The sequence below is a fragment of the Seriola aureovittata genome, chromosome 16 (genome assembly GCF_021018895.1).
Source record: "Seriola aureovittata isolate HTS-2021-v1 ecotype China chromosome 16, ASM2101889v1, whole genome shotgun sequence".
Classification (NCBI taxonomy): Eukaryota; Metazoa; Chordata; class Actinopteri; order Carangiformes; family Carangidae; genus Seriola; species Seriola aureovittata.
In genome coordinates, this window is record NC_079379.1 from 15,919,276 (window position 1) to 15,945,454 (window position 26,179).

The 26,179-nt window shown below is 40.4% G+C and overlaps 2 protein-coding genes across 3 annotated transcripts in view; one reads left to right on the forward strand and one right to left on the reverse strand.

The window, feature by feature from the left end:
• Positions 1-16,339, reverse strand: part of elp2 (elongator acetyltransferase complex subunit 2) — a 26,482-nt gene extending 10,143 nt beyond the window's left edge. Inside the window, exons 1-12 of one of the 2 annotated variants that reach the window (XM_056399728.1) lie at positions 16,208-16,339; positions 15,984-16,062; positions 15,232-15,302; positions 14,990-15,134; positions 13,630-13,707; positions 13,186-13,250; positions 13,000-13,066; positions 10,409-10,555; positions 10,022-10,117; positions 8,662-8,762; positions 2,792-2,923; positions 1,475-1,624 (exon numbers count right to left, since the gene is read on the reverse strand). In XM_056399728.1, the coding sequence (XP_056255703.1) occupies positions 1,475-1,624; positions 2,792-2,923; positions 8,662-8,762; positions 10,022-10,117; positions 10,409-10,555; positions 13,000-13,066; positions 13,186-13,250; positions 13,630-13,707; positions 14,990-15,134; positions 15,232-15,302; positions 15,984-16,062; positions 16,208-16,339 (1,263 nt within the window). Of the gene's footprint in view, positions 1-1,474; positions 1,625-2,791; positions 2,924-8,661; positions 8,763-10,021; positions 10,118-10,408; positions 10,556-12,999; positions 13,070-13,185; positions 13,251-13,629; positions 13,708-14,989; positions 15,135-15,231; positions 15,303-15,983; positions 16,063-16,207 lie in introns of both variants that reach the window. The other variant, XM_056399727.1, reaches the window with a different exon arrangement.
• A 7,028-nt stretch (positions 16,340-23,367) lies between these two features.
• ctnnal1 (catenin (cadherin-associated protein), alpha-like 1) overlaps positions 23,368-26,179 on the forward strand; it is a 48,156-nt gene continuing 45,344 nt past the window's right edge. Inside the window, exon 1 of the mRNA XM_056399549.1 lies at positions 23,368-23,758. Within this exon, the coding sequence (XP_056255524.1) occupies positions 23,663-23,758 (96 nt within the window). The 5' untranslated portion in view covers positions 23,368-23,662. The remainder of the gene's footprint in view (positions 23,759-26,179) is intronic.

Genomic DNA, 26,179 nt, shown 5'->3' on the forward strand with positions numbered 1-26,179 from the left:
CAGAACAGGAGACGGAGGGCTCCACTACAATGACTGGATTTCTTTTGGCATTGGCATGAGGTGGCAATAATCCAAAGTGGCATCTTGAATAATGCTATGAAGACTGGAACATTGATGACGTTTCTACCTAAACTGAATGTTTTATTCTGCCTCTAACAATTTCACCTGGATAAACCTGAGGTGAAATTAGAGGTGGACTATGGAGCCCTTTACTCTGATGTTAGAAATAAATCCAAAGAGCCTCCTGTGGTACTGCCAGGGGTGATTCATCAATCCCAGGAAGTCAGGTCTGCCGTCTTTCCCTCAAAAATATATAACTACCCCTAAACACCTTCAGCTGGTCTTCGTGGTCTATTGTGAGTTGCATAACATTACCATGCGTCATCCATGTCTCTTGGACATAAACGAGACTCTGCAGAGAAGCGTTCTTTCTTACTACCGGGTAAATCTGCCACAGTGTTTCCCATTCATCACCTAGACTAAACTTGCCCACAGTTTCACAATGAACCAAAATTTTTTTTTAAACTTCTCATAATATAACATAAAAGATGACTAACATTGTTATTTGTGTGTTATTTCTTCTTTGTAGAAATGTGCAAAGCGCATTGATTTGCACGGAGCTGCTGCGTGCATGTGCTGGGACTGGGCTCACTGGTCAGTCATAATATTTAACCAACTGGCCACAAATAGACGCTAATTCTGTGCGAAACACTGTGCTATTATAATAGCAAGAAGCATGTGTCTGGTGCAGTGACCTGTTAAAATAGCAAAAGTGGATATGGAGACACCCTAAATGCACTTGTGCCATTCACATTAGACTGTTATAGAGCCCTTTATCATTAAGTTTCTAAAATTCAATCAGGAACAAAACCTCAACATATTTCAGCAAACGGCAGCAAGTAGAACATATATATTAGGTGCTGACTATATCTCTGAGAGGTTAATACAACTGGCCAGCATTGAAAGGAGAGAAGAATACTAAATGACCATTGCATACAAGATACAGAGAGGCAAATGATGTGAATGGCAAAGCATTTCCTAAATTCCAGTGTCAACATGTTGATGCCATTAGTGCGAATCACGACCTCTGTTTTCGATAATGGCTCATGAATAAAGAAATGTGGTGTGGAAGCTCTTCATTTACACTACAAGCTCGATTAAGAGGAAAACAACCAACAGCAGTGATTTATTCAGACTAAAATGTACCATGTTTAAAAGGTATTGACAGTATATTCATAATACTCCTACTAAGACTGAATGATATGACAATATATGCTATTCTGTTTATGTCAGAGTAACTTTTTGTCATTAATATCTCTAATTGTATTTTGATTTGTATTTACAAGACAATTGCCTCAATGAAATGAATTGCCTTGATTTTGTGTTTAATTATTTTACTGGATTAGCTACTATTAGTTTTGCAAATTTTCTTCTACTTCAACATGTTAATGGTGAGATTTTGAGCATATTTTACCAGTTTTCCATCTTCTTGCCTCCATGGAGTGAAGAGTCTCGTGGTCTGGTCTGAGCCCACGCTGAGGATGAACTCACCCTCAGGATCCCAGCTGAGGTCCTGGACCGCACTGAAATGACCTGATATAACGACTCCAGGCCTCCACTCTCCCTGGACAGAGAGCATTGTAATAGTCAGTTTACAACTTTCAACCACAGAATTACCATCTAAACCGCTTCTAATCGACCTATACTGGCTACCCATAGCCGGCCAAATCAAATTCAAATCACTAATGCTTGCCTCAAGAGTGACTTCTGGGTCCGCACCCATCTACTTGAACTCAAACATACAGCCTTATGTCCATTCTCAGCCACTGCGTTACTCCGAGGAATGTCGCCTGGCGTTGCCGTCTCTGCACACAAGGCAATCGTCGTCCAGACTGTTTGTGGTTCCCCCGATGGTGGAACAAGCTACCAAATGTTATTAGAGCAGGGGTATCCCTCTCTATCTTCAGGAATCTCTTCAAATCTCTTCAGAGAGCGCTTCCTCTCCTAACACCTTTAACACCCTAACATGCCTGACTAGCACTTACTATGCACTTTTGGTGCACTTCTTAACTTGATCTCCTCGCACTTATTAAATAGATGTAGGACTTAGTCCTACGGTGGTATTCTATGTCACCAGTGGGCAGTGCATGTCTGCACATGTACCTGGTATGTTCCAGCTGACATGAACACGGAGAGTGCCATCTTACCACCGTCTTACCTACTGCACTGAAGCTTTAGTGATGTTGCTCATGTGTAAGTTGCTTTGGATAAAAGTATCTGCCAAATGAGTAAATGCAAATGTAATGTAATGTAATGTAAACAACCCTCCATGACCAACATCCCTGCCACGGGATTTGAGTATTAATGGCAACTACATGAGAGTGGTTGATTATAATTTAGGTGTTGCTGTCTGAGAAGTCAATCGGAATTAGTTATCAACACCTTCAGGTTTGCACTGAACTTTAAAATCACCTGCCAAGCAGCCATAATTGCAGTGCAGTTATCTCTGCACTTACGATGTGACTTCAGACCTCCATTCTTTCTCAGGTACGCCCAACAAAGACTCATGCTTAACCAGTCAAATTGAGTGGCAGACAGTAGACTCAGTGTGACTAATTACACTAATCACTGTCTCTCACACACTGTGTTGCTATGAAGCAATATTCTAACACTGAACCTTATTTGAAACACACTTGTCATTCTACTACTTCAGGAAAAAGTCGTACATTTCTTTTGCAAAAACAATTTCAACTTATGAGAATTCAGGTGCAGCTAAGGTCATGACTCTCACCTCTTTGTCTTGGTCCTTGCACCAGAGATGTAGCGCTCCATGAAAAGCATGGGCAACAATCATGGAGCCATCCGGGCTTATCTGGCAGCCATAGAAACCCAGAGTGTTGCCACCAACCTCCCCTACGTGCACCTGGTGTGAAAGAAAAGGAAGGAAAAAAAAAACATGTTGCGGGGGCGATTATTACTGATCAGAACGATCACCTCATCTGCCTTTTCAACACATTCATATCTGACATCAGGTGGGTGAAGAACACTTTTTGTTTCTGGGTCAGAATCACTGACGTGCTGCAGAGAAGGATGAAAGTAACTTGAAACAACATAAATGTGCATCACATGCCACACATGGAGGAAAAGTAAGTGAGTAAAGTAGGTTATGTTTTTTTAAATGCAGCTATTTCTGAGAGCTATGAATTAAGCACCTGCCTTCATCCTATGTGACATTCAGACAGTATATACAGCATATAGCCTATCTGCTCTGTCTGACACCTGGGTTTTCTGTAAAAGGCTACAGACTCAGATTTATAGAAAAAAAGTTAGGGTTGTCAAGCCTGTTCTCGTCTCCCACCATGTAACTAACTGCCTCCATAATGGTGGATAGAAGCCAAAAAAAAACAGCAAATTAAGCTGACAAGTCAGATGAGAAATTATGCAAAATGGGTCTTATTAGGGCTGAATAAACTGTGTTGTGTTTTTTCTAACAAAATAAATTTGTCTAATACAAAATGAAAGCAATTGCAGCACAGCATATCACATTAAACAAATAATCATGAAAAATGGCAAAGCTTGAGAACACAGAAGGATTTACATAAATTGGATTTGGGTGAGAGCCTGTGACCCCTGCATCACGTTCACAGGGCCGCTCATACAGACAGTGTAAACCCTCCATAGGGGTCTGAGCTTCCACTGAAAATCCATAATCTCAGCTCAGAACAATGTCAGAAAATTTAAAAACAAATTGCTCTTTTAGGATTCTCACCACCTGTCCAGTCTCGGGTACCTCGCTTTTGTGTGTCAAGACAATTCTGTATTGAATTTTTTGGATTCAAATCACTACTGGGGGCAGAAAGCCCATTTTGATTTAAGTGCAGTTACCAATTACACTGACAAATGAAAAATGCACTCATTTAAACTCCGTCTCAGTTCATTCTAACTCACATTAAAGTTTCTTTAAAGTTTTTTTGTTTTTGTTTTGTTACAGGTGGAGAACACAAAAAGAGAAGAATCAAACATTTAGACTTAAAGTAAACAGATGTGTTGGAGGATTACGACTAAAAAATGAAGAATATTCAATCATAATGAGAAATAAAAAGCTTTTCCTTAGTACTGAGTACTATTACTGTATTCATCCTTTCACTGAAATTAATATCCATAGAGAAGAGGAATTACACATTTAAATATAGAAAACAATACAGCCTTCATATCGCATTCTATTGCTTGCATAACCAGTATGATCCGATGCAGGATTATCGAGCAAGAAGGAAATAACTTGAACCAGTGTGGAAATTAATCAAAATATATAAAATGTGAATAAACAGGAATTCTTATTTAAGCTTCAGAGAGCTATTTGGAGAATGAGCCGTCAATAGATTGTCCTGCAGCTTGCTTATACAAGAAAAAAAATTAGCTTCAGCCTTGAACTAACGGACAGTGCAAAAGAGTAATTCTACCCCCTGCGCAAAGAGACATTTACAGTCGCAGCTATCAGTTAAAGTCATGTCAGAAATGATCATTATTATCTAATCACTGTTGTGGGTTTATGCCAGTCAAAGAAAAAAACTTTTACTCAAGGACTCTGAGAGCATTTTGTGGACCAGGCAAACTTCTCACCGCCATGAGGAACTCAAACAATTAAAAGCTTTATCAGGCTCTGAGGCCTTGGAGGTAAATTGGGCCCAGAAGGGAGATCTATTCAAATCGATAGCAACAGAACCAGCTCTAGAGAGCGCACTGCTCCCTCAGCACCACTGTGGTCTGTATCCAGATACGACTACATTATATCTCTTCCATCTTTAATTAGCTTGTGCCTTTAATGATATGGATGTTGGCTGTGAGGAAATATGAGAAGTGCTAAATTCATACTCAAATGATTAGAATCGGATTATCTTTTCCTAAAGCAGGGAGTGAGAGCATGTTTAGCTGCAGCCGTGACCTGAGGCACACTGCAGGAGACACGCAGCAGAGAGTGTGGGCATCCATTACATGTTCAACAAACAAGTGGAAAAGCTACATGTAAACACACCAGCAGGGGCACGCACATAACTTTGCTGTGTCCGTCTTCTGTATATGGCAGTAAAGTGGTGTCTTCAATGAAAGGCCCTCTTAGGGAACTTGCGCTGGTCATCAATGACCTTCAAAATAATGCCTGTCTGCAGGCTGAAACATGGTGGAACTAATGACAGCGATAAAGGCAGGCATTCACTTTGAATGGCACAATCCTCCAACCATCCACAGAGAGAGAGAGAGAGAGAGAGAGAGAGAGAGAGAGAGAGAGAGAGAGGGAGGGAGAGAGGACAGAGAGACAGTCAGGTAGAAACATAGATGGTGAGATTGAGAGAGAACGAGATGCAACATTAAGCAGATTGATTTTAAAATTCTGCACACAAGAGCCGGCCGTAAATCATGAAAAAACTCACAAGAGGCAAAAAGCCGTCATTTGTCTTGTTTACGAGAGGAGGAACAATATGGATGCACGGCGTGCCTTATCGCTGGCCAGCGGGGGAATGGGTGAGGGATGGAAAAAAAGGACAGCAAGGAGGGGAGGGCATATATCATTCTTGGAGGGAAAGAGAAAGGGTGACGAAGGCTGGATAAGCTCAGCCAGGGCGGGAAAACCCACACAGTGCGGAGAACAGGTTTTCAAATCAACTTGTGTGGCTGAAGTACGGACTGATGCAATAATGGACTGACTCTAGACTTCAATTTCTCCTGGGTAAGGGGTGCAACTAATAATTTTTTTCATTATCTTTTAAACTGTTGATTTGTCTTCATTGTCAATCGTGTAGTCAATACAAGTGTTAAACAGTGGGTTAGGCTGCTATTAGAAAAGGTCACTTGTATATTAAAAGCGAACCTGGACCTGCTTGAAGAGGTCTGGAGACCATTTACTGCTTTTCTTAAATCTACAGGCTTCAAAGATGATCAAAAGGAGCAATGAATGTTGCTTGGTGTAAACTTGTTTGTGTGAGTTATGAAGACTTCTGATGCATGAAAAAACTGTTTTATGTCAGAGAATAAACTTTTTTCTAAAAGCCTTTACATGTTACTTTTTTTACACTGCTTTATTTTTTTTTTAAAGTGTGTAGACATAAGGCCATAAATAAGTAGAAAAAGATATAAATAATATAAAAAATGTCACAGATCCCGGTGTAACTTCTTTACGGTGCTTCTTTTGTCCAGCCAACAATCCAAAACCCAAAGATATTCCTTTTTTTATATATATATATTTTTTTAATAATATGAAACAAAGAAATGCAAAAAAACTTCCAAAAGACACATCCAAACACATCCTGGCCCTCTCAGTGCTCTTCACATCTCAGCCTTTTTCTAACAATTGCTGAGTTTCCATTCCTTCACCAATTAACTCTCCTTTCAGCATTACATAAACAATATCAGAAATTGAAGCCATCCATACCATCCAATATTTATACACAGTCATCCATGTATTCACACGCACATCATTCAAAAATTAATTAGTCAAAAACTCATTTTAGTTTTAGTGCATCTTCTCGATCTGCCGTGCGGCCAAGTGTAACTTCAAGAGAGTACGCAAGCCGAGGTCTGGAAATAGGTTATCTCTCAAACACACAAACACACACACACACACACACACACAAACTGACAATCCCTCCCGGCATTGTGGTGGCCCGCTGTGGTCAGTCTGAGATGCTAATTACCAGTGTGTCTCGTTAGCAAGATGTACTTTACGCAGCGGTGGGCAACGGCCACCCCACTGCTAACCCTGCTCTCCATTAAATCTCACCAATTACTCTAATCAGTGTGAAGAAGTGGAGCACTTCTTTGTAAAAATCGATTAATTAAGACACACATGGCTGGCCATTTAGCGCTGCGCAGCCCGCTCTGCCAAAAAGTTCAGCGTCCCATAGAAAAGCCTTTGTGAAGCTTATTCACGTTACAGAAAGCACTCAGAAAGGACCAAAGGCCTTTAATTCAGTCTAACGTGTAAAGATAGGGACAAAATGTATTTGCTGTTTTATTTGCTGTCATTTCATTGTTGCACGTGTGTGTGAGTGTGTGTGTGTGTGTGTGTGTGTGTGTGTGTGTGTGTGTGTGTTTGTGTGTGTGTGTGTGCGTGCGTGTGTGTGTCAGAGCTTCACAGGTTAAGCTTCCTTTGTAGGCAGGGAACCTGTCAGTTCAAAGGGTTTGGCTCTCATCTGAGAAGAAAAAAATAGGAGCAGAAATAGAGGGAAAGAGAAATGGAGGGGAGACTCATATGCTATGCACTTTCACATTCAAAAAAAAAAAAAAAAAAGGTTATTCCAGGTGTGGGGGTTTATTTATTTATTTAGTTTTTTAATTTTTGGCATCAATAGAAAAAAGCGTGAGCTGAGGAGGGAGACTGGCCACAACCAGACTTCATTTCAAACACTTACTGCTGCTTTTCTTTTCCACTGACCACCTTTATCTAATCATACTAGGAGGAATATGTGACTTCGGCGCTGGCTTCAGGCCCTAATCCTCATCCCTTTGTCAGAGAGGAGAGTCTTTCATGGTTGTTCCTTTCTGTGGGCTTTTTTTTTTTTTTTTTTTTGCTCGTCACTGTGGATGTGAATGATGAGATCAAAGGTGGAAAAAATGTAACCGATCAAGCGTGAAATCTAATCACCTCAGAGTGTGATCACACTCAAGGTGCCTGCCATGGCGAAGTGAACCCTTTCTGTGCAATGGGATGTGTGGTATGTGTGCATTTGTGGGACGTATTCTAGGATGTCTGCATGTGTGAGCGTGTGTTTGTCAGCAGATGGTGTCTGATGTTTCTGCGACTCTGAGTAAGAGTATAAGTCAGTGCTTTTATATTCTGTTAGGTACGTGGAAAGGTAATCTAAGGTACTCCTGAGCCACCTGAGAATTTGCCAGTTGTATAAAAATAAATAAATAAAAAGCTGTGGGGCAGATGGGCAGAGGACTGCTTTTTCTTTGCCATCCACACTTGTGTTAAATTTAGCCCCATTCTGGCACAACAGCAGCTGTTGGGAGCTCAGAGAGACGAGGTGGAGGGGAGAGAAAGGAAAAGAGGAGAGAGATGATGTGAGAGAAGGAGATGAGACAGGAGAAGAGAAAGGGAGGCAAGCGGTGGAGGAAAAGAGGAGGAGGAGGACAGAAAATGACAGAGGGCGGGCGTGAGGAGTGAAAGGGAACGACAGATCATGGAGGGAAAAAAATGATAATAATAAGGAGAAAGGCAGCGCAGAGGGTATGGCACGTCTTCCACCGGCCTTTCCATCCCCTGTCGGATGTGTTGGGGAATGGGCCGTAAAAGAGGGGGTTCGGTGTGAGTGAGTGATAGAAGGGAAGATGGGGGAGGACAACCTCGGCTTGTCTAAACTCACAGTGGTGCGCTGGGCTGGGAGCCTCTTCATCACTGTCTATCACTTCTATTCCTGACACCTCAATGTCAGGGAGAGTGGAAACCGACGCAGGGGCACTGACAGCAGGAGAGAGGATACTGAGGGAGGGCTCGAGCTCCGGATCATGTCAAGAGCTACTGAAAGGGAAGCTAGCAGAAATTGAGTCTGAAAAGTGTTGTGTGGGTCTATGAGGATGTGTGTTCCCCTCAGAGAGTGACTGACACCGCATGTGTAGGGTCCGTGTATCTGCATACACCCTCTTTGTACTCCAGTCGACACTGACCTGCTCCACCCAGACTCCAGATCCCTCCTCAGGAGCCCAGAGGATCATGGTTTTGTCCATGGAAGCAGAGAGCAGACTTAGAGGCTGTTGCAATTCGCCACCTTCAGGGGGAGACAATGAGACACAGGATATGTATACAGGAATCGCATACACAATCAATAATGACCGACAACAACATTTTTAAACTGTGAAACAAAGTCTACTTACACCTCCTGTCACAGGTTACACACGTTATGACATTTCTTTATCACAGTATTTCATTTAAACAGTGCGAGGGCTGAAGAGGGAAAACCATCCTATAGTTCACATTAAAATAGCTGAAAGATTAAGGAACGTTCAGAAAAACTTACATCATGAGTGGCAACAATGTGTTTTTTTTTGTTTTTTTTACTTGTGTTGTTAATCACCTCACAACTCTTCAGATTTCCTTCTAGAAGATATTAATCCTTGATGATTCATTTTTAAGACTTCACAGAAACCATGATCATGATTCTGTCTCCAAAATGTATATGCTGAATATATATAATCTGGCAATCTGTATACATGATGCCTGCTCTGGTGCATCGAATCAGGTGCTTAGAACTGGTAAAAAGAGTGATCAACCACAGGTAAGGGTTCTGTGGTTAACAGGTCTCTCCTTAGCAAAAACAGCAGAAAGCTGCAGGCAAAAACATTTTCCCTACAGAGACCAACTGCAAAGAAAGTACAACTCAATTTTTATGTGAAGAGATTTATCATAACATATCATCATATCATAATTAATATCTATTATAATTATAATATCTATTATAATCTATTGTTTAATAAAATTAAATATTTTTTTTAAATGGAAAAATAATCAAGACAAAATAATATTGAGCAAAATATTTGCATTCGTAGTTGTGCAGCTTTACTTGTGCGAAGCATCTAGACATAATAATGTGTTGGGTGTGAAGTGATCTTGATGTAATGAGCTTTTAAAGCAACTAGAGTTTAAAGAGAAGATTTAGCACATCTGGCAGCCATTCCCCTGAGAACTAATTAAGCCAATAACTTTTTTTTTCTTTTTTTTTTTTAAATTGCCACCGTCTCTTGCTGTCTTTAGTAAGCAATAGCATTGTAAGACAAAAGGAGGGGAACAATTCCTCCATCCATTTACTTACACAGGCTGTAGAGACAGAATAAGTGATTGAAATGTTTCGAGGGAACCGTGTTTGATTCTAAAAGAAAAGGTTTGATTCTGCTTTTGACAAACACTGCTAACAGATTCTAGCAAGGACCCTATTTTCTTAAAATGCTGTGAAATGTAAGATTGTCCCATAAATTCATTTATTATGACCAATCCCTTCTCTGTTTTGTTTTTTTTTTCAAATCAAAGTACCTTTGTAGAAAGGATGCTGCCAGTGGACTCCATAGACCCAGTTCTCATGACCTGCCAGGACCGTCTCAAGGGACACAGCAAACACTGAGGACACATCTGTAGCAGGAAGACAGAGGCCAGATGAAGACTCATCAAATGTCAGTTTCATGCATTGAACACAAGAAAGGTAGCTGATGAAGTGAGTGGGAAGAGAATTTCTGCTTTAAAAAAAAACTATTAAATATGTGTTACACTGATAAATGTAAACACACATACACACACACTTGATTCTTTATGGAGGTCGGTAACCACCATGTGCCATTAAACCATCAAAAAGCCTCTCTCTTCATTTGATTCATTCATTAAATTAGCACCCTTTTCATAACCAAGCCAGCGTGGCGCGCTCACCTCTGTCCCTCACTTCAAAAACGTCCTCTTTCATTTTGATGATGGTGTGATCGTCCTTTGTGCGGGTGTCTGTCCCAGACTTGGCACACAGCCTCCACACTCTGATGAGACAGTCCTGGGAACAGCTGGCTAATAACAGCTCCCCACCTGAACGAGTCAGAGAGAGAACATGAAAACCTTTCCGACTGAAAGACATTTTCTGTCAACTCTTAAACTACCGTATCACCAAATTTATCAAGAATGACTTTGTAGTATTTGCTCTCCAGTGATGCTTTGAGGAAACGTTTGTCAATGCGTAATATGTGGTTTTATTTTTTAGGTGTAAAGAGAAATTCTGATATTCCTACAGAGGAAACACGTGGAGTTCTATCTTTCATGTATTTCAGGTTGATAAAATATTAAAACTGCATTAATGTACTTGTTGGTCTGTTGAGGGCAGCGCAACAAGCAAATATAATACAAATACAAGTAAATATGAGTAATACAAAATATATGTTACATGCTAAATGTCAGCATGTTTACATTTAATGGCACAGCATTTATGTTAACAAGCTAACAGAAGGCAGTGTATGTTAGCATTCAGCTCAAACCAGAATTGATCATGTTTAGACTGAAAAAAGTTGCTCTCTACGGTTGCAACATTAGGCTATCTATAATTTGTCAATTAAGTGATAAGTTGATCAACAGAAAATTCATCTGAAACTATTTTGAAAAATTTGCTGGTGCCAGTTTCTGAAATGTGACAAGTTGAAGCTTCCCATATCAAACATTACTATGAAGTGAATATATCCCTGGGTTTTGGACTGTTGATCAGACAACAAAAGACATTTGAAGATGCCAGGTAGCATGTCTGTAGACTGTATTTCTGCTTTCATCAGTTATCTGTTTGAACTGTGATCAAGTCAGAAGTGAAGATTGGTCCTGACTGTGATGTATCCAGTAAGACAGCAGGAGTGCAGGCCAAATATATGTAGACAGGTGGTAAACAAAGTACACGCCAGTATCCCTGAGTGCCCCTGTCTCTCACATTATGTGTCCCAGGTTTAGTCCAATGGCCACTGGCCCAGTTTTGCCTCTGCCAAGATAAACAGACATAATAAAAAAGTCTTCTGTTGCTTCCACCTAAGGCCTCCCGAATGTCGAGAGAAGGGGGAGGAAGGCCATTATAGTTCGTCAATCTTGTTGTAATGACACTCATGATAATGACAATGTTGACTGGTTTTGCTTCTCGCCTGAAACTCTGCCAAACCTGCATGCACTGGTGACTTTCTTGAGCCTGTCTGACTATTTCTTTTATACAACACTGTTTTTGAAACTTGATGAAAAAAAGGAACTACCCATAGGCATGGACACTAACTTTTCATTAATTTCTGATATTTTAAACATCTTGAATATTGTTTCCTCAGAATCTTTTCCAATGTAAATGAGATCATTTAATTCTGCGGACAAATAAACGTACATTTTTTAAGGGGGATACCAAAGCGGGTAATTCAGTCTTTTTATCCCAAAAACCCCATGAGATCTTAGAGATGACCAGCTGATTTTAAACTAGTGTTGATTTCAATCTACTGCTTAGATTGATGAGATTAAAAAAAAACAGGATTTTGAAAAGAGAATCCCAATATCTATGATAAACTGTACCTCTAGCACGGTGATCTGCCATCTGCCGAGTCATAAAAGAGCAAAAAGATTTATTTAATTACTATCACAGTGGAGAGAGGGTTTTGTCATTCCTATGGAGATATTTCATATAAGCAAATTTCTCTGTGCCTCTTTGCCGGCTGGGAGCTTGGCAGCGTGGAGTAGGTCATAGACTGCGAGTGGGAAGGAGACGCTGAGAGGGCTAGTTAAGGACATGAAATAGCTTTTACACAGTCAGAACAGTGCAGTAATGAAGTGCCCTTGAAGAGGGTTACACAATTAGTAGAGCCTGGATTGGATCCATGCATTACTATGTGCTATCACAATACTGCGAAAAGCACACTGGCTGGTGAAGCTGGACTAAAAAACCGGTGTAAAGTGAGAGACAGACACTGAATGGAATAGATTTTTTAAAAATGTTTTACTCATCTAAAAGGAAAAATTTGTTGTTTTGTGTTTTTGCTTTAAGGTCAAAGTGTGCCTTTCAGCCTTTCTCATCAAATCGACTGAAGCCTGTGACTGGAAAGCTCCTCCTAACACACAGCCTTCAACCAATCACATGTTACTGGACTCTTTTAAAGCCCAATAACTGCATTATCCAGCTTAGCAGGCTTGTTTTAGATAAACCAAACATAATGGAAAACAAAAAGCACAAGCCTTTCAGCCTTCAGAAGATAATAACCACCATATTAGAAACAAGCTAGTAATAAGAATTAATTTCCCCATGTACAGAGCAATTGTACCAAATTTCAATATTACTTTATTCTATGTATGCACGAAATTGGAAAACATCCTTAGCACAATCTTTTTTAATTATTTAAAAGGAACATCTGGTCCCAGAGTCCCTCACCACATCTTAAACCTTTGCTGTTTGCCTAAATCAAATAAGCATATGGCAGAATAACACTACAAACAATAACACTACCATCACTCCAAACAGTAGCACTCACCTACAGATGCCCATGCCACCCCACGAACCCAGTCTTCATGTCCTTGTAATGACATAGCTTTCTGGAACTGCTGTAGAGCAATTTCAAAAAGGTCAAATGTTGCCTTCACGTTTTAGGAATTCAAATTAAAGCGTTGGCACAGAGTACATGAATGAGTTTCCCGAGTCAGTATTGATGCGAGTTTACCTGTCCATTGGACTGCACGTACAGATGCACCCGCGAGTCATCACCCCCGCAGGCCAGTACAGGAACTGTGAGAGACAATGTTTAGGTTTTCACAGTCATGTAAGTACACACATACACGTGTCAGGCTGCATACATTTACAGTGACTGTACATCAAGGTTTTTTTTTTTTTTTTTTTTTTTTATAAATAAGAGCAAGGTGGAGAGGCATGTCAAATAAAAAGGCAAAATGACACGAGACACTTCAAACTCAGAGCATATTTTGAATATGACATGCGCTTACAGGCACTAAAAACAGTGGTACAAATTGAGACGGAAGATGTGTGTGTGTGTGTGTGTGTGTGTGTGTGTGTGTGTGTGTGTGTGGGTGCGTGTGTGTGCGTGCGTGTGTGTGTGTGTGTGGTGCACAACTTAAAGGATGTCTATGTAGGAACAGCTTAGGCTTACCTCTGCTGCCTGGCAACAGTGCCAGAGAGACATCCATCATGAAACCGCTGCCAAATGATATGATATGGAGGCACTCAGCTGAGGAACACACATGTACATGGAATTAAACTTTCTGATACACTATAAATTATATCAAACAATTAAATACAATATATATTAAGCTAAATGTCTGGCTTTTGGTCTTTGTGTGAACAGAGTTGTACTTGTGTTTCTTTTGACCGCTTCTGTGTCAAAATGTGTGAAATATTTGCCAAAAGATAAATTTTCCGTGCCTCTTTCGAGCTGCCACAATCTGCATACAGATACCAACATATCATAGCTAGTATTATTGACTGAGAATACACGCCAAGGTTCTGCCCAGTCCACATACACACACACTTGCTCTCCATGACTGTCCAGCAGCATCATCGTTCATCTGCACTGACAGGTGGACTGAAACTTTCATGAAAGAGAAGCTGTTACAGGTGACAGCTTGAAATAAGAAAGTCGATGTGGATAACTGCTTGGAACACCACTGATCTTCAACTACATGAAGAACTTAAAGCAATATTACAATTAAAACAGCTGTTGTGATTCTGTCAACTTACATTATTTAATAAAAACAGGAGGGATTACACATGAACAGTCATTACTGCCCAAAAAAACATCAGACTGTATTGACTTCCACATATGAAACATGCTGAGTGATCTTTAAATTACGACCCTCGATTACAAGGTTATGTAAAAATGTGAAATTATAAACATAATATAATGGACGTGATGCAAACTAAACAGCTCCACAGGACTGCAGAGTTGAGCCATGATGTTTTTCCCATCATTATGAGGTTTTATTGATTTATTATTTATTGACCATGGTGTTTGTAAACACTGCCTTGCCTTCTAGCAGCCACTAGGGGGCAGATAGTCACACTGTAAGTGAGTGAATAAGATTACTAATTGAATATTTACTTATCAAGTGATATTGTGACTTTTCTGCTTTCTGGATGCATTGGGTGTCCCACATCCAAAAAACGCCAAAATCCCAATTTAAAAAAAAAACAAGGCAACAGAGTGTGTTGTCCGCTTTTGTAAGGCTGACTTCTCGAGAAAGCAATTTTTTCTTTTTAATACTGAAGGTATTCTAACGTGGCTGTGTGAACCCCTGAAGGTTGTCACAAGATGAATCGAAGGGTCATGAAATGATTACTTAGGCACAGACAAGCAAAAAAAGTTTGTGACAATCCAAATAAACAATTACTGCTTTAAAGAACTATTCTTTTGTACAATTTCCAACATTGTTATGGCAACAAAGTACCATACCAAAACAATTCCTCAGATCGACGCTAAAATCTATTTGCCATTTTTTTTGTTTGCCTAGTACCTTCTTTGTTTTCGTTGCAGAGCCACAGTCTGACTGTGGAGTCGGATGCTGATGAGGCCACCAGGATCTTTGAACCCTCCACATAAATGGCATCCACAGCACAAATTGGAGCAGTGTGACCCTTGCACTCCACTGACTGGATGAACTGGAAAACAGCAAAGAATATTTTAAGAATGCATATCCGTCAAGAGAAGCAGGAAACTTTGAGGCAGAGACACAATTTTATGCAGCAGGTGGCTTACCTTCTCATTTTGAGCCTCCCAGAGGATGAGCCGATTGTCTGAACCTCCTGAGACAAGATAACTCTCCAGAGCTGTGCCAACGAAAACAGCAAAGGTAAGTAAAGATACACTACACATATGGTGTATGTACTCTTGTGCACCTTTGGTCTGGGTCTGTTTTTCATGGCTTGGGCTATGCCACTTTGTTACAGTTAAGCTTGATCTTAATGCTAAGTGCATGCATTTGGAGGGGGGCTTTCCCAGGGGAATGGTTTTGTGAGTTTGGTGTGGAAGAGCCTGACAGGCCAGCACAGAGCCCTGACCTTAACCCCATCCAACACATTTTGGAGTGAATCAGCGACTGACCAAGTGCTCTTGGCGCCAAACGGGAGCAGATCCCTGCAGCCAGCCTTCCCAGAGGAGTGGCTTTTACAAAAGCACAATAACACCTAAAGCATGTAATGTTCAGGTGTTCATATAATTGACCATAAAGTTTACATACTATACTATTATAAAGCCTATGAGTGGCATCCTTCAAAATACACGTGTTTTGAAGAAACACGTGTGTTTTGAAGCCTCAATGAAGAAGAATTGTTGAAAACTTAACTGAATCAATTTTAGCCTGAATTAAATTAACTCTTGATAAAACTCGATCATACACACGCCTCTGCACAATTGTTCTAGTGGCAGATAAAACTGTCGCGTCTAACAGTAACAGATGAGAGCCAGATGTTTGACAGGTCAACATCTCTATGCTTCCTGTCCACACTCACCACAGTCCTCTCTGTGAACCCACTGGACTGCATTCACTCTGCCTGCGTGTCCATTCAGCACAGCGACAACTCGTTTCTCCTAAAGTAGCAGCAAATGATGTGTTCAAGAAGTACACGAACAAATTATGCGTTTATTTACAATTGCAGGATGCTCGGTTATCGTTAGCCGTGACAACTGACAACTGTAGCTAACTTAACAGGAGCAATTAGACAGACTTTAGTACCTGCGGGTCATAAAGAGCCACTGAGTTACATGTCCCAAAAGCAATGGTTCCTCCACGACTCCAAGAAACAACATTCGGTGTCTTGTTCGCACAACAAGCGACATGGCATGTTTCAATTACAGGGGCCGCCATCTTTGGACGCTGAAGTTATGGTGTTACTGTAAATATGGCAGTAGTTAAACCACTCCGAGCTAACAAAGGTTCCGCATCCAGCGGTCTGCAGTTCAACACACTTTGATGATGGTATTTATTTAGAAACGTGGTCACACACACTGTATCCTACACAGTAATCTTTACTATTTTTGATATGTTTCAATATATTTTAAAGCAAATACTAGAGCATTTTAACTTACTCAGGTGCACTGTTGAGTAATGTCCACTAGATGGCGGAAGACAATCACACAATCAAGAGAGGATACTCCATTTTAAAATTGGTCACAAATGGCTTTATTGATTGCCCATTTCTTGCTTAATAATATTTTAATAACCTTATTGTTGAACCTATTAAAGAACATAATTGGAAAAAACTGCAGAATGGATCATACCATAAACGCACATGGGAATTAACCAAAGTAGACTGTAGTATTAAACCTTATGATTTAATTTATTTGAATTCAGTCTCTGAAATAAAGTGAAATGGATAATAATGGGGTGATTATTTATTCATTTGTGTGTGTGTTTTTTTTTTTACTTCACCCTCCTATAAGGAGTTGAAGGCCAGACCAAAAAAGAGCTGTTGGGGATTTAGAGCCATGTTTGGAGACATTTCAGCAGGATGGATGCTTGGATGCTTGGAGATTTGAACATTGGTCTGGTGGTTGGAGGTTGGTCCCCACAACCACAGCCACCCTGCTGCATCTGTCTAGTGTCAGTAAATGGCACTTAAGACAACCCATGCATTTACTAAACTGTATACAAATAGGAAATGGCAAAATTGTCCTCGACTTGATGACTAGGCTGTGTTTCTTTGAAGAGTCTGAGCACATAATTCAGTGAAATGTGATAAACCCTTATGCTTTTATATCTGTTTCGCCTTAATCTGATCAAGACAGAGGAAAACCAGATAAAATATACTGCAACGATTGTAAACAAAATTCTTGATGAGATTTTACATGCTCCAACAACAATCAAGATGCGACAGTATACACACACGTCTATGTCGGACCGTATTATCCCCTTGCCAAGTGTTGACTGAGGGTGACTGGTCGCAGCTGAGCTAGCTGCCAGCCAGACAGCCTTGCTTGTTAAAAAAAAAAAGCCCCTGGGCCTTTTGGATTTCAAAGGTTGAGGCGACACTTTTGTCACAAGGAGTTTCCAAGCACCTACTTGACATGATCAGGGGGAAAAATGTGATGGCATGAGTGAGCCCTTGAGACGATATGATAAATGACAACGTAGCAAAGGCAAACAGGGATAGAGCCAAAGAGGAAGTGAGAAGCGAGGAAGAGGGGAAGGAGAGGTGCCTGGGTCTTTTTTGGCTTGTCTATGACCATGCTGACTTGTGGTATATGTGCGTGACAAAGACAAAAGAGACGCACTGTCACCAACACTTGGGTAGAAAATAGATTGTGTTCGTCTCGCTATTGTTATCCCTGCTCATTCAGTCTGAGTGAGATGGGATTTAGGCTGACTTGGCAGGGTGAGAGGACCTGTCTGTGGAGGATACCCATGCATCTATGGCTCGCATCTCAAGAGAGACAGCAAGGCGATAGGTGGGATGCAGCCAAACAGCTGTGTGATAAAAGAATAATTCTATTACCGTTGTACCATTTTGACTATGCATTTATCATGCTCTTGTGGTGAAATCCGGTACCTGCTTACATAATGTAGTATTAATTTGATCAAATGTAATAGGTCACTGCAGGAAAGAGGAGGTTTTTTTTTTAGGAAAGACCCTGCCCTATTTTTCCTGGACAAAGGAGAATAAGGATATGCTTTTGTGTGAGATATTTTGTGAACATCTTTGCACCAGCGCCAGCACTAAGTAAACCTGTTTCTTTAATCCAATGATAGGGTCATTAGGGGAAGACACTGATTTTGCCAAAGGATTTATGTATTATTTATATATGGATTTGGCATTAGTCTGGGTGTCATAATCTTTTCTGACCCTATTTTGTCTTAAAAGACATGTTATTTTGAATATGTCTTTATGTCTATACAAGCATGGAGGGAAGCTCGGTTTGTTAGTTCAGAAAACATGATATAATTCCATTTCCATTTATGTCTTATTTAATATAGAGACCCCAGATACAACCTTATCCCTGATAGAGAAACTGTGCCCTGTGTAATGCCTACAAGAGCAAATCCGCCCCATGACCTTATTCATCTACCATTTATGAAAGCAGAAAATTAAATGTGCTTTACAGTGTAGATAATATCCTTAAATGTTTTATTCATTCATTTCATTGTGCCATATGTTGCCGTCAAGTGTTCCATAACTAATTTTGCCTGAGGAGCTCTGCAGCCTTCTTGGGAAAGTGGATAGTAATTTAGGGAATCACTATAATGAACTTCATACTTAAGGAAATACTTAAGGGGTTGAGGGACGATAGAAAACCCCTCTGTTTTTCTTTTAATACTTTAATAGTCTTCAGGAGTTTACAGTGTCTGTCTCATTGAATGCCATTATCTTACTCACTCACCTACAAACAAGCATGTTTTAACACTGTGGTTGAGACAGGTTAAAACAGTGCATGTAATGACTCTATAATTATACTATTACACTTTTTGAGATCTCAGGTGGGAGCAGCATTTTGAAACAATTCACTGCGTATACTTTCTCTGAGCTGTGTAGAAAAAAACTGGATTTATCTTGGTATTGTAACACACAAATGCAAGTTTAACAATAACTAAACTACAAAATAGAATATAAGTAATGGCTAAAACCTTTGTAGTTCTAAACGGATTACTAATAGCTGATTTCATTATGAAGCTAAACCTTTCTTTAAAACACTTTGTTGAACTTTGTTTACCTTGTATTTTAAAGAGCACCACCAAAATCTCCTCCTTTGGGGAACAAAAAATTCATGCATTTTTCACATTTTCATGTAGTTTAGTTTTTTCTCCATCAGTATGATGGAAAGAAACCAGCACTGACTTTACATGTTGTTTACATATTGTATTTTCTCTGGTGTACATGGACACATTTTCACAATTGGGAGGGACCATGCTTGCATGCCATATGTAGAAATATATGGCTGATGCATAATGTGTCCATTTATCTACACAATCCTTTGTGTTTACATATGCAGTCATTTCAAACTGCAGAGAGCATGCGTAACAAATGAGGCAGCCATCAGACAAAGAAGTGCTGGATGGAAACTGAATGATAATGAGTACATGCAAGGTGACCGTGATTATGTAACAGCCGAAATAGAGACACAGAAAAGCCAAGATTACTGGGCCGGGTGTCTGCATGGCACTTTGCTGCTGCCTGGTTGTGTTTACGTGGAATTAAATTAGCCTTGTCCCTGAGGGTGCTCACTTGGCAGAAAGAGAGTGGCAAATGACAGACAGATGACCTGCTCCTTATTAGCACTGCTACTTTAGTTTATTTTTGTTCCCAGCATATTATAATGCGAGTTTCCTCTGTTATGTGTATTATTTGCTGGAAGCAAAGTCCATATTGACATAAACACCTGTAAGCCAGTCAGGATAAAACTCATCTAACATTATAAACATCTCCTGCAGCTTTAAACTGTAAAACTATTCAGGGTCAGTCAGTAAAAACAGCGCACAGTCAACTAAACATTCAACCAGGGCACTTCACCTCAGTTTGACCTCCTCTCCTTCACAGAGGCCTCTCCAGTCACTGTATCACGCCAAGAGGGCTCAGTTCAGCTGCAGGTCTCTGTCAAGGCCACGCTAGCTGCTATTCAGAGGGATATTTCTTCTAAACAAGTTCATCTGACCAGCAGGCGTAGGGTCACGGTCGCCTTGGAGGCTAATGTGAATGTGTGAATTGTGGCGTGAAAATATGTACAAAATATGGAGGATTGAACTACCGAACTCAAAACATAATCATGTATACGATATGTACAAGGAGGGCCATAATCATGCAAGAACATTGTTATGTACATAAAAAGCAAGTGATTTCATATAGGTATAAATTATTTTCTCAAATATTTCACCTGTTTAAAATGCAAAGAAAAAAAATCCTTCGGCATTCCACCACAATCCGTCTTTTGAATCCCAAACTTTCAATCTACTTATCCAACAGGGGAATATGACTGAGTGCACTCATTTTACATCTTGCAGTGTGCAAAATCACTATCTCTTTAGGCTCAGCAGTTCCTGTCCCAGGAGCGCTACAGCCACAAGGAATGAGCCAGAGAGAGAGAGGAGAGAAGTCAGCACTTCTAAAGCATGGATAGAGACAGTAGCAGCTGTTAGCAACACAATCACACCATGCATAAGCATCTTTTATTTAATGAGTAATACCCTTGGACTGTGCGGATGAGTATACACAAAAGGGACTTCCTGCTTGCATGGGGTTTCAGGCAAATTGTCAAAATGCAATGTGCCTAAAAGAGATTAGAGGCAGAGAGGCAAATATTGAATATTCCAGAACAAATGAGATATTGTTTAGAGAAACGAGCCTGCTTCACAGCTAGGAGTATGGCATTGACAAATTCAGTGAGAATGTGCACACTGTTATGTTTGTTTGAGGCTGTGGGTTGGATGCTATTTGTCTGGATGATAACTAAACTATTTCCTCTGAAAAGTTACAGGATACATCATATTTCTTATCTTCTTCTGCCTCTTGTATTATCTACTGTGACCAGAATCATTTAAGCCAACACAACTTGATATAGCACAATGCAAGTAGCCCAAGTGGAGCTTGTTATCATCTTATCACTTGGAAAAGAGCCTCAGAGCAGATTAACAAAAAATACACAGATATTATCTAGTTAGTAGTAGAGCCATTCATCAAAGTGGAACACAACCCTGTTCGCTCACAGCAGCCAAACTGCTTACATGCCTTCATAATGATGCAGTGTGTGTGTGTGTGTGTGTGTGTGTGTGTGTGTGTGTGTGTGTGTGTGTGGAGTGAAACCTATGTAAACAGGGAGGGTTGAACTAAAGCATAGCTTTGGGGTTTTAAATAAATACTGGCTGGGCCTGAGAGCAGCAGCCAGTCTTAACACACACACACACCATGCACACATGCACACATGCACACACAGTGCTATTGTCTCCATTGCTGACACAGAGAGCTAGCCAGCCACCATAGTCACCATAGTTGATGATAAAGCAAGCAGCAAAAGCCCTCAGTAACAGTGCCACAGTGCTCATAAGCCATATCTGCTCTCAGCCATCTGCTGTGTTTGTAATATGACGTGTTACTCACCACTTGTCGTCCAGTGGCCGCTCAAGTTAGAAACAGCTACTGGAGCCACTTGAGGATACAAAGAATTTGGCAATAGTTTGGTCAGGCTCAGATCCAGACAACTATAAAGTTTGCTGAGGCATATTGTGGATTCAAGTCACTGGGTCACAAAGAATGAAAAGGTTGTCTGATGCAGACAAATACATATAAGGACACCAAATACAGACAATACGTAACAACTGTATGAGTAGGACGTATGGATGGTGAGTGGACACCAAATACAGACAATACATAACAACTGTATGAGTAGGACGTATGGATGGTGAGTGGACACCAAATACAGACAATACATAACAACTGTATGAGTAGGACGTATGGATGGTGAGCGGAGGATCTATGCTTTATATATGCTACTGGATCCCCCCCCCCAAAAAAAACATCTAGAAATAACATCCATGTGAGTCATCTTGGCCTCTAAATCTGTCAGTTTGTTTAAAATGAAATGTCATCCTACCATTCCTCTCAGGAACATTATAATCTTTAGCAAAAATAAACCTGTTTGCAAAATTGTAATAAAACTTCAAAAGACTCAGATCAACATGGACGGATTTGGACTGACAGATCCATTGTATTGCTGATGTTTTGGTTTATCCCTTTTGGCATTTTCTAATCTTGAGATCTGTATTGCGAAAGTAATTTGGGGAATTTGGGAGATGTGGGGGTGTGTTGGTAACAGGTAAATGGGGAAAGGGGGATTTATACTCCTGTGTATTTATCCTCATATCCTTCTGTCTATAAAAGAAAAACTGAAAAAAAGAGTTGGAAAAAAGTTTATCCATCTACATCTCGAATGCACACCCCTTATTGAAATGATGGGTTTTATTGACGGTTTCAAACTAAGCTTTTGTAACCAATTCCAGCACTAGTCATCTATTCTAAATCTGTCTGTGGAGGATAATTTTCTGTTAGTCTGAGCACAAAGACCTCAGCCAGATCTGTGTGTTCCAGTTTGTTTTAGATAACACGACAACAGCAGATGCTCAGCTATGGGTTTTTTTGGTCGTTTGTTTGCAATTTTACTGATTTCAACCAAAACTGGCTCAGTATGAAATCATGATTTCACTCTTTGCAACCGGTTTAGTTAAGATTTCTAAAGGCCCCTTTCTCAATTTTGGAACATGGGTAAACTACAGCACCTCAGATGGTAGATGGAAGACCATGACAGTTAATGCTTCCTTCAGACAAACAAAGGGTAAAGTAGGCAACTTTTTGAGATAAGCACTGCATTGGAGTCAGTGCAGCTGTCCTGTGTGGCTTAGTGCAGCTGGCTTTGATTGGCATATGTGGTGTGTATTTGGGGAGGATGATAAGGGATTCTCTGACTCCAGGGGATAATATGGGATTCTTTGTCTCGGGGATCAAACCGGAGCAGTGCTGTGAGGAAAGCATTGCTCCTCTCTCTTGAGGGCACTAGATGCAGTCCTCGGAAATCTGCATGGATGGATGATGAATTTTTAAATCCAAAACTCTGATATAAAATCCTCTGAAATTTGCATGAATGGATGATACATTTTTAAAATCCTATATCAAATCCTTTTTTTGCACACTATAGGCTAAATGATAGATGCACTACAGACCACTGTTGGTGTGATTTTAAATACTATTACAAAATTGTTTGGTTTGACAGATAGTCTAACTGTTTTGGCTTGATTTACATAACTGCTGTAGGTGAGTGAACAAGCAGATTAAAATCAAAGCAATCATTGCGAATGTCACTGAGCTGCACATAAGCAGCCAGCAGTGAAACCTCAAGGTGTGTGTGCGTGCTGCGGTGTGTGTGTGGTTGCCCACAGTGGTGTGCTGCAGTCCGCTCCCCGCCGTAGTTGAGTAAACTACATGGACATTAGCGGGCGCAACGGCACAACCACCGGAGCCAGAGTGGATTAAAGCAGCGTGCGTGAGAGGAAAGCCACTCGACAAACGACTGTGTAACCAAGTGAGAAACCCTGGCGTGTAATAGCAAGTCCGTCACACCAGTTTGCAGCTGCGAAACAGCAAAGGAAAGCCTCTTGGTGAACTCAGTTAGTGCCGTGTATTGTGTGCCAGGCAGGGAGAGCTCGGCGGGAATGGCTTCATCTCCGTGCGGCAACAGTAACTTTGATTCCGGCCTGGAAATCAAAACTCGCTCGGTGGAGCAGACGCTTATTCCTTTAGTATCGCAGGTGAGTGCCTCCTTAACCTAAAACAAGACGTTGTATTGTATTTTCTGAACCTATTGTACTTTAAAAAATGTAGGCTACTCTGGCTTTACGACAACAGCCGTGTTCGGAGGAAAGGGGCTAACTTTGATTCTCTTGTTTACCTGTTTGTGTATACGGAGACTGCGTGTTTCCTCCTCGTGCTGTGTTTAAAGTCTGTCCCACGTGTGGGGAAATTACTGAGAGTTGCTACATTGTAAACACTGTCATATAGCTGTTATCAGTGAAGGTAATACTTTAGAGCTCTACTTTCAAGTCGACTTGTTACAAGCTGCACCCAGCAAAGTCCTCGAAACATGGGTCGTCAAAAACTTTTATCATGTATGGCATCCTCAGAGTGAACATGAAACCGAAGGCACAGATTTTGTTGTTGTTAGGCAGAAGTTGGAAGGCTACAGAATTACATAACAGGCTACAGTGTAGTGTAAAGGGGAAGTCAAAACGGGAACAATTAAACCAATGATCAGCCACCCAAAAACAATGCAATAGTCATGATATTTTTCCTTTATTTTGCTGGAGATCATCAGAAACTCCCCTTGAAGTCTTAAAACTCCACTTTGAAAATAATACTGTTCAAGACAAAAAAAAAAGTATATACAAGCATAAAAGTTTTCTCAGATTTTGTCTTTTGCCTGCTCACCCTTTTGCCAGCCCTGAACTACACTGTGACTCCCACCTCTCTAAATGGGCCACTTTGAGGCACGTGTTTCGTTTTTCAATAAACAGAAGAAGATGAAAGACCCACTTAAAGCCACTGCACTCTTTCAGCAAGTCCTCTGTTGCACACTCGAATTCATAGTCCCAGCTTTAAAAGCATGGAGTTTAGGTCAATTACTTAATGAATCATTTTACTGTATAAGTGCAACTAATTAGACTACAAACTCCAAGGCTGTTTTGTAACATTTGTTTTAAAAACAATAATGACATTTTATGCTGTTCATTTCAATCTCAGCAACAACTACAGACGACTCATCTGAAGCTTCTGCTTTTTACATGAGCATGACTATATTTCCACTGTTGTGTCTTGCATGGTCACATAGGGATTGGAGGTGGGTTCTATCTCTTGAATAGGGGAATGACCACCAGTCTTATAAATGCTAATGTCCTCTTGTTGTGCAGGAGGCTAAATGGGCAGAGACCTGTAAATGTTCTGTGGTTTCCACTGGGAGACAGTGGAAGAGAGAGGCACCTCATTGGTGGCTAAACAGAGTCTGGACAATACCATGATGGAAGGTCCCTGACACCGTCCTTGCCCCTGTGAACGCTGAAAGCCTGCTTCCTCCCTCTCATTGCACTGGCTCATTTGAAAGATATAAGGTCGCGCTGTGCTGAATGGATATGGGCTTGTTTTCAGAAAAGAACATCTGTGAGGTGGTTTGCTTTTTATGTAGGCTGTTTTACATTTTACATGATTTCGATTTCAGTCAGACTTAAGTACACCAAAAATAAAATTTTGTAGTAGCTTAGTTGTACAGTATGAGAACTCAAGGGTAAATCCAAGTAAGCTTTAACCTTGGATGCAAAGAGAAGTTACTGTAAGAACATTTTTAGTAAGTACTGCTGTAATATTGAGCAAGAGGGTATAGTAAATCTGCTGCACTCTGCTTTATCATGATAATTTACGCTGGAGCAAACTTATGGTGCACTCCTGCCTGCTGTGAAGGACTGGCTGTACTCCAGTCTATAGCATAAAAGACTGTGCTGTGTACTGTAACGGGATTCAGCATATTTAAGTCCACTGTTGAATGGTGGGCCTCAAGGACAATGTTTCCTAACTTTCTTTTTTTCTTTGTGTGAGGCATGTCCCCATAGCAACAGAGCTCTGCAATGCTGAAAGAAACATTTCCAAGGACCGTCACCTCCATATATAATGTTTTGTTGCTGTTATTGTGATGTCATCAGAAGGACGGTCAGCCAGTCAGGGCTGACTGGTACATTAGTTTTACCTGCAGTGAATGCTTTCCATTCGGTATGATTACATGCACGCAGATAACTCCATTACAGCAAATGTGCAGAGCTTGTAGAGCTGAAACAATTAGTCGGTTCATCTGTCAGTCAACTGGCATATACAGAAGCAATTATGATAATCGATTGATCTTTTTTAATAGATTTTCAACTAAAAAATGTCCCAAAGTTTGTGGTTCCAGCTGCTCAAATGTGAATATTTGCAGATTTCTCAGTCTTGTATGAGATTAGACTGAGTGTCTTTGGATTTTGGACTGTTGGTCAGACAAATCAAGACATTTTAAGATGTCACTGTTGGCTTTGGGAACTTGAAACAGGCTTTTTTGCTGTTTGTTTGTTTAATTGTTTAATATCTTAATCTAGAAAATAATCAGTAGATTAATTGATCATAAAAATACTTGTTAGTTGCAACCCTAGATG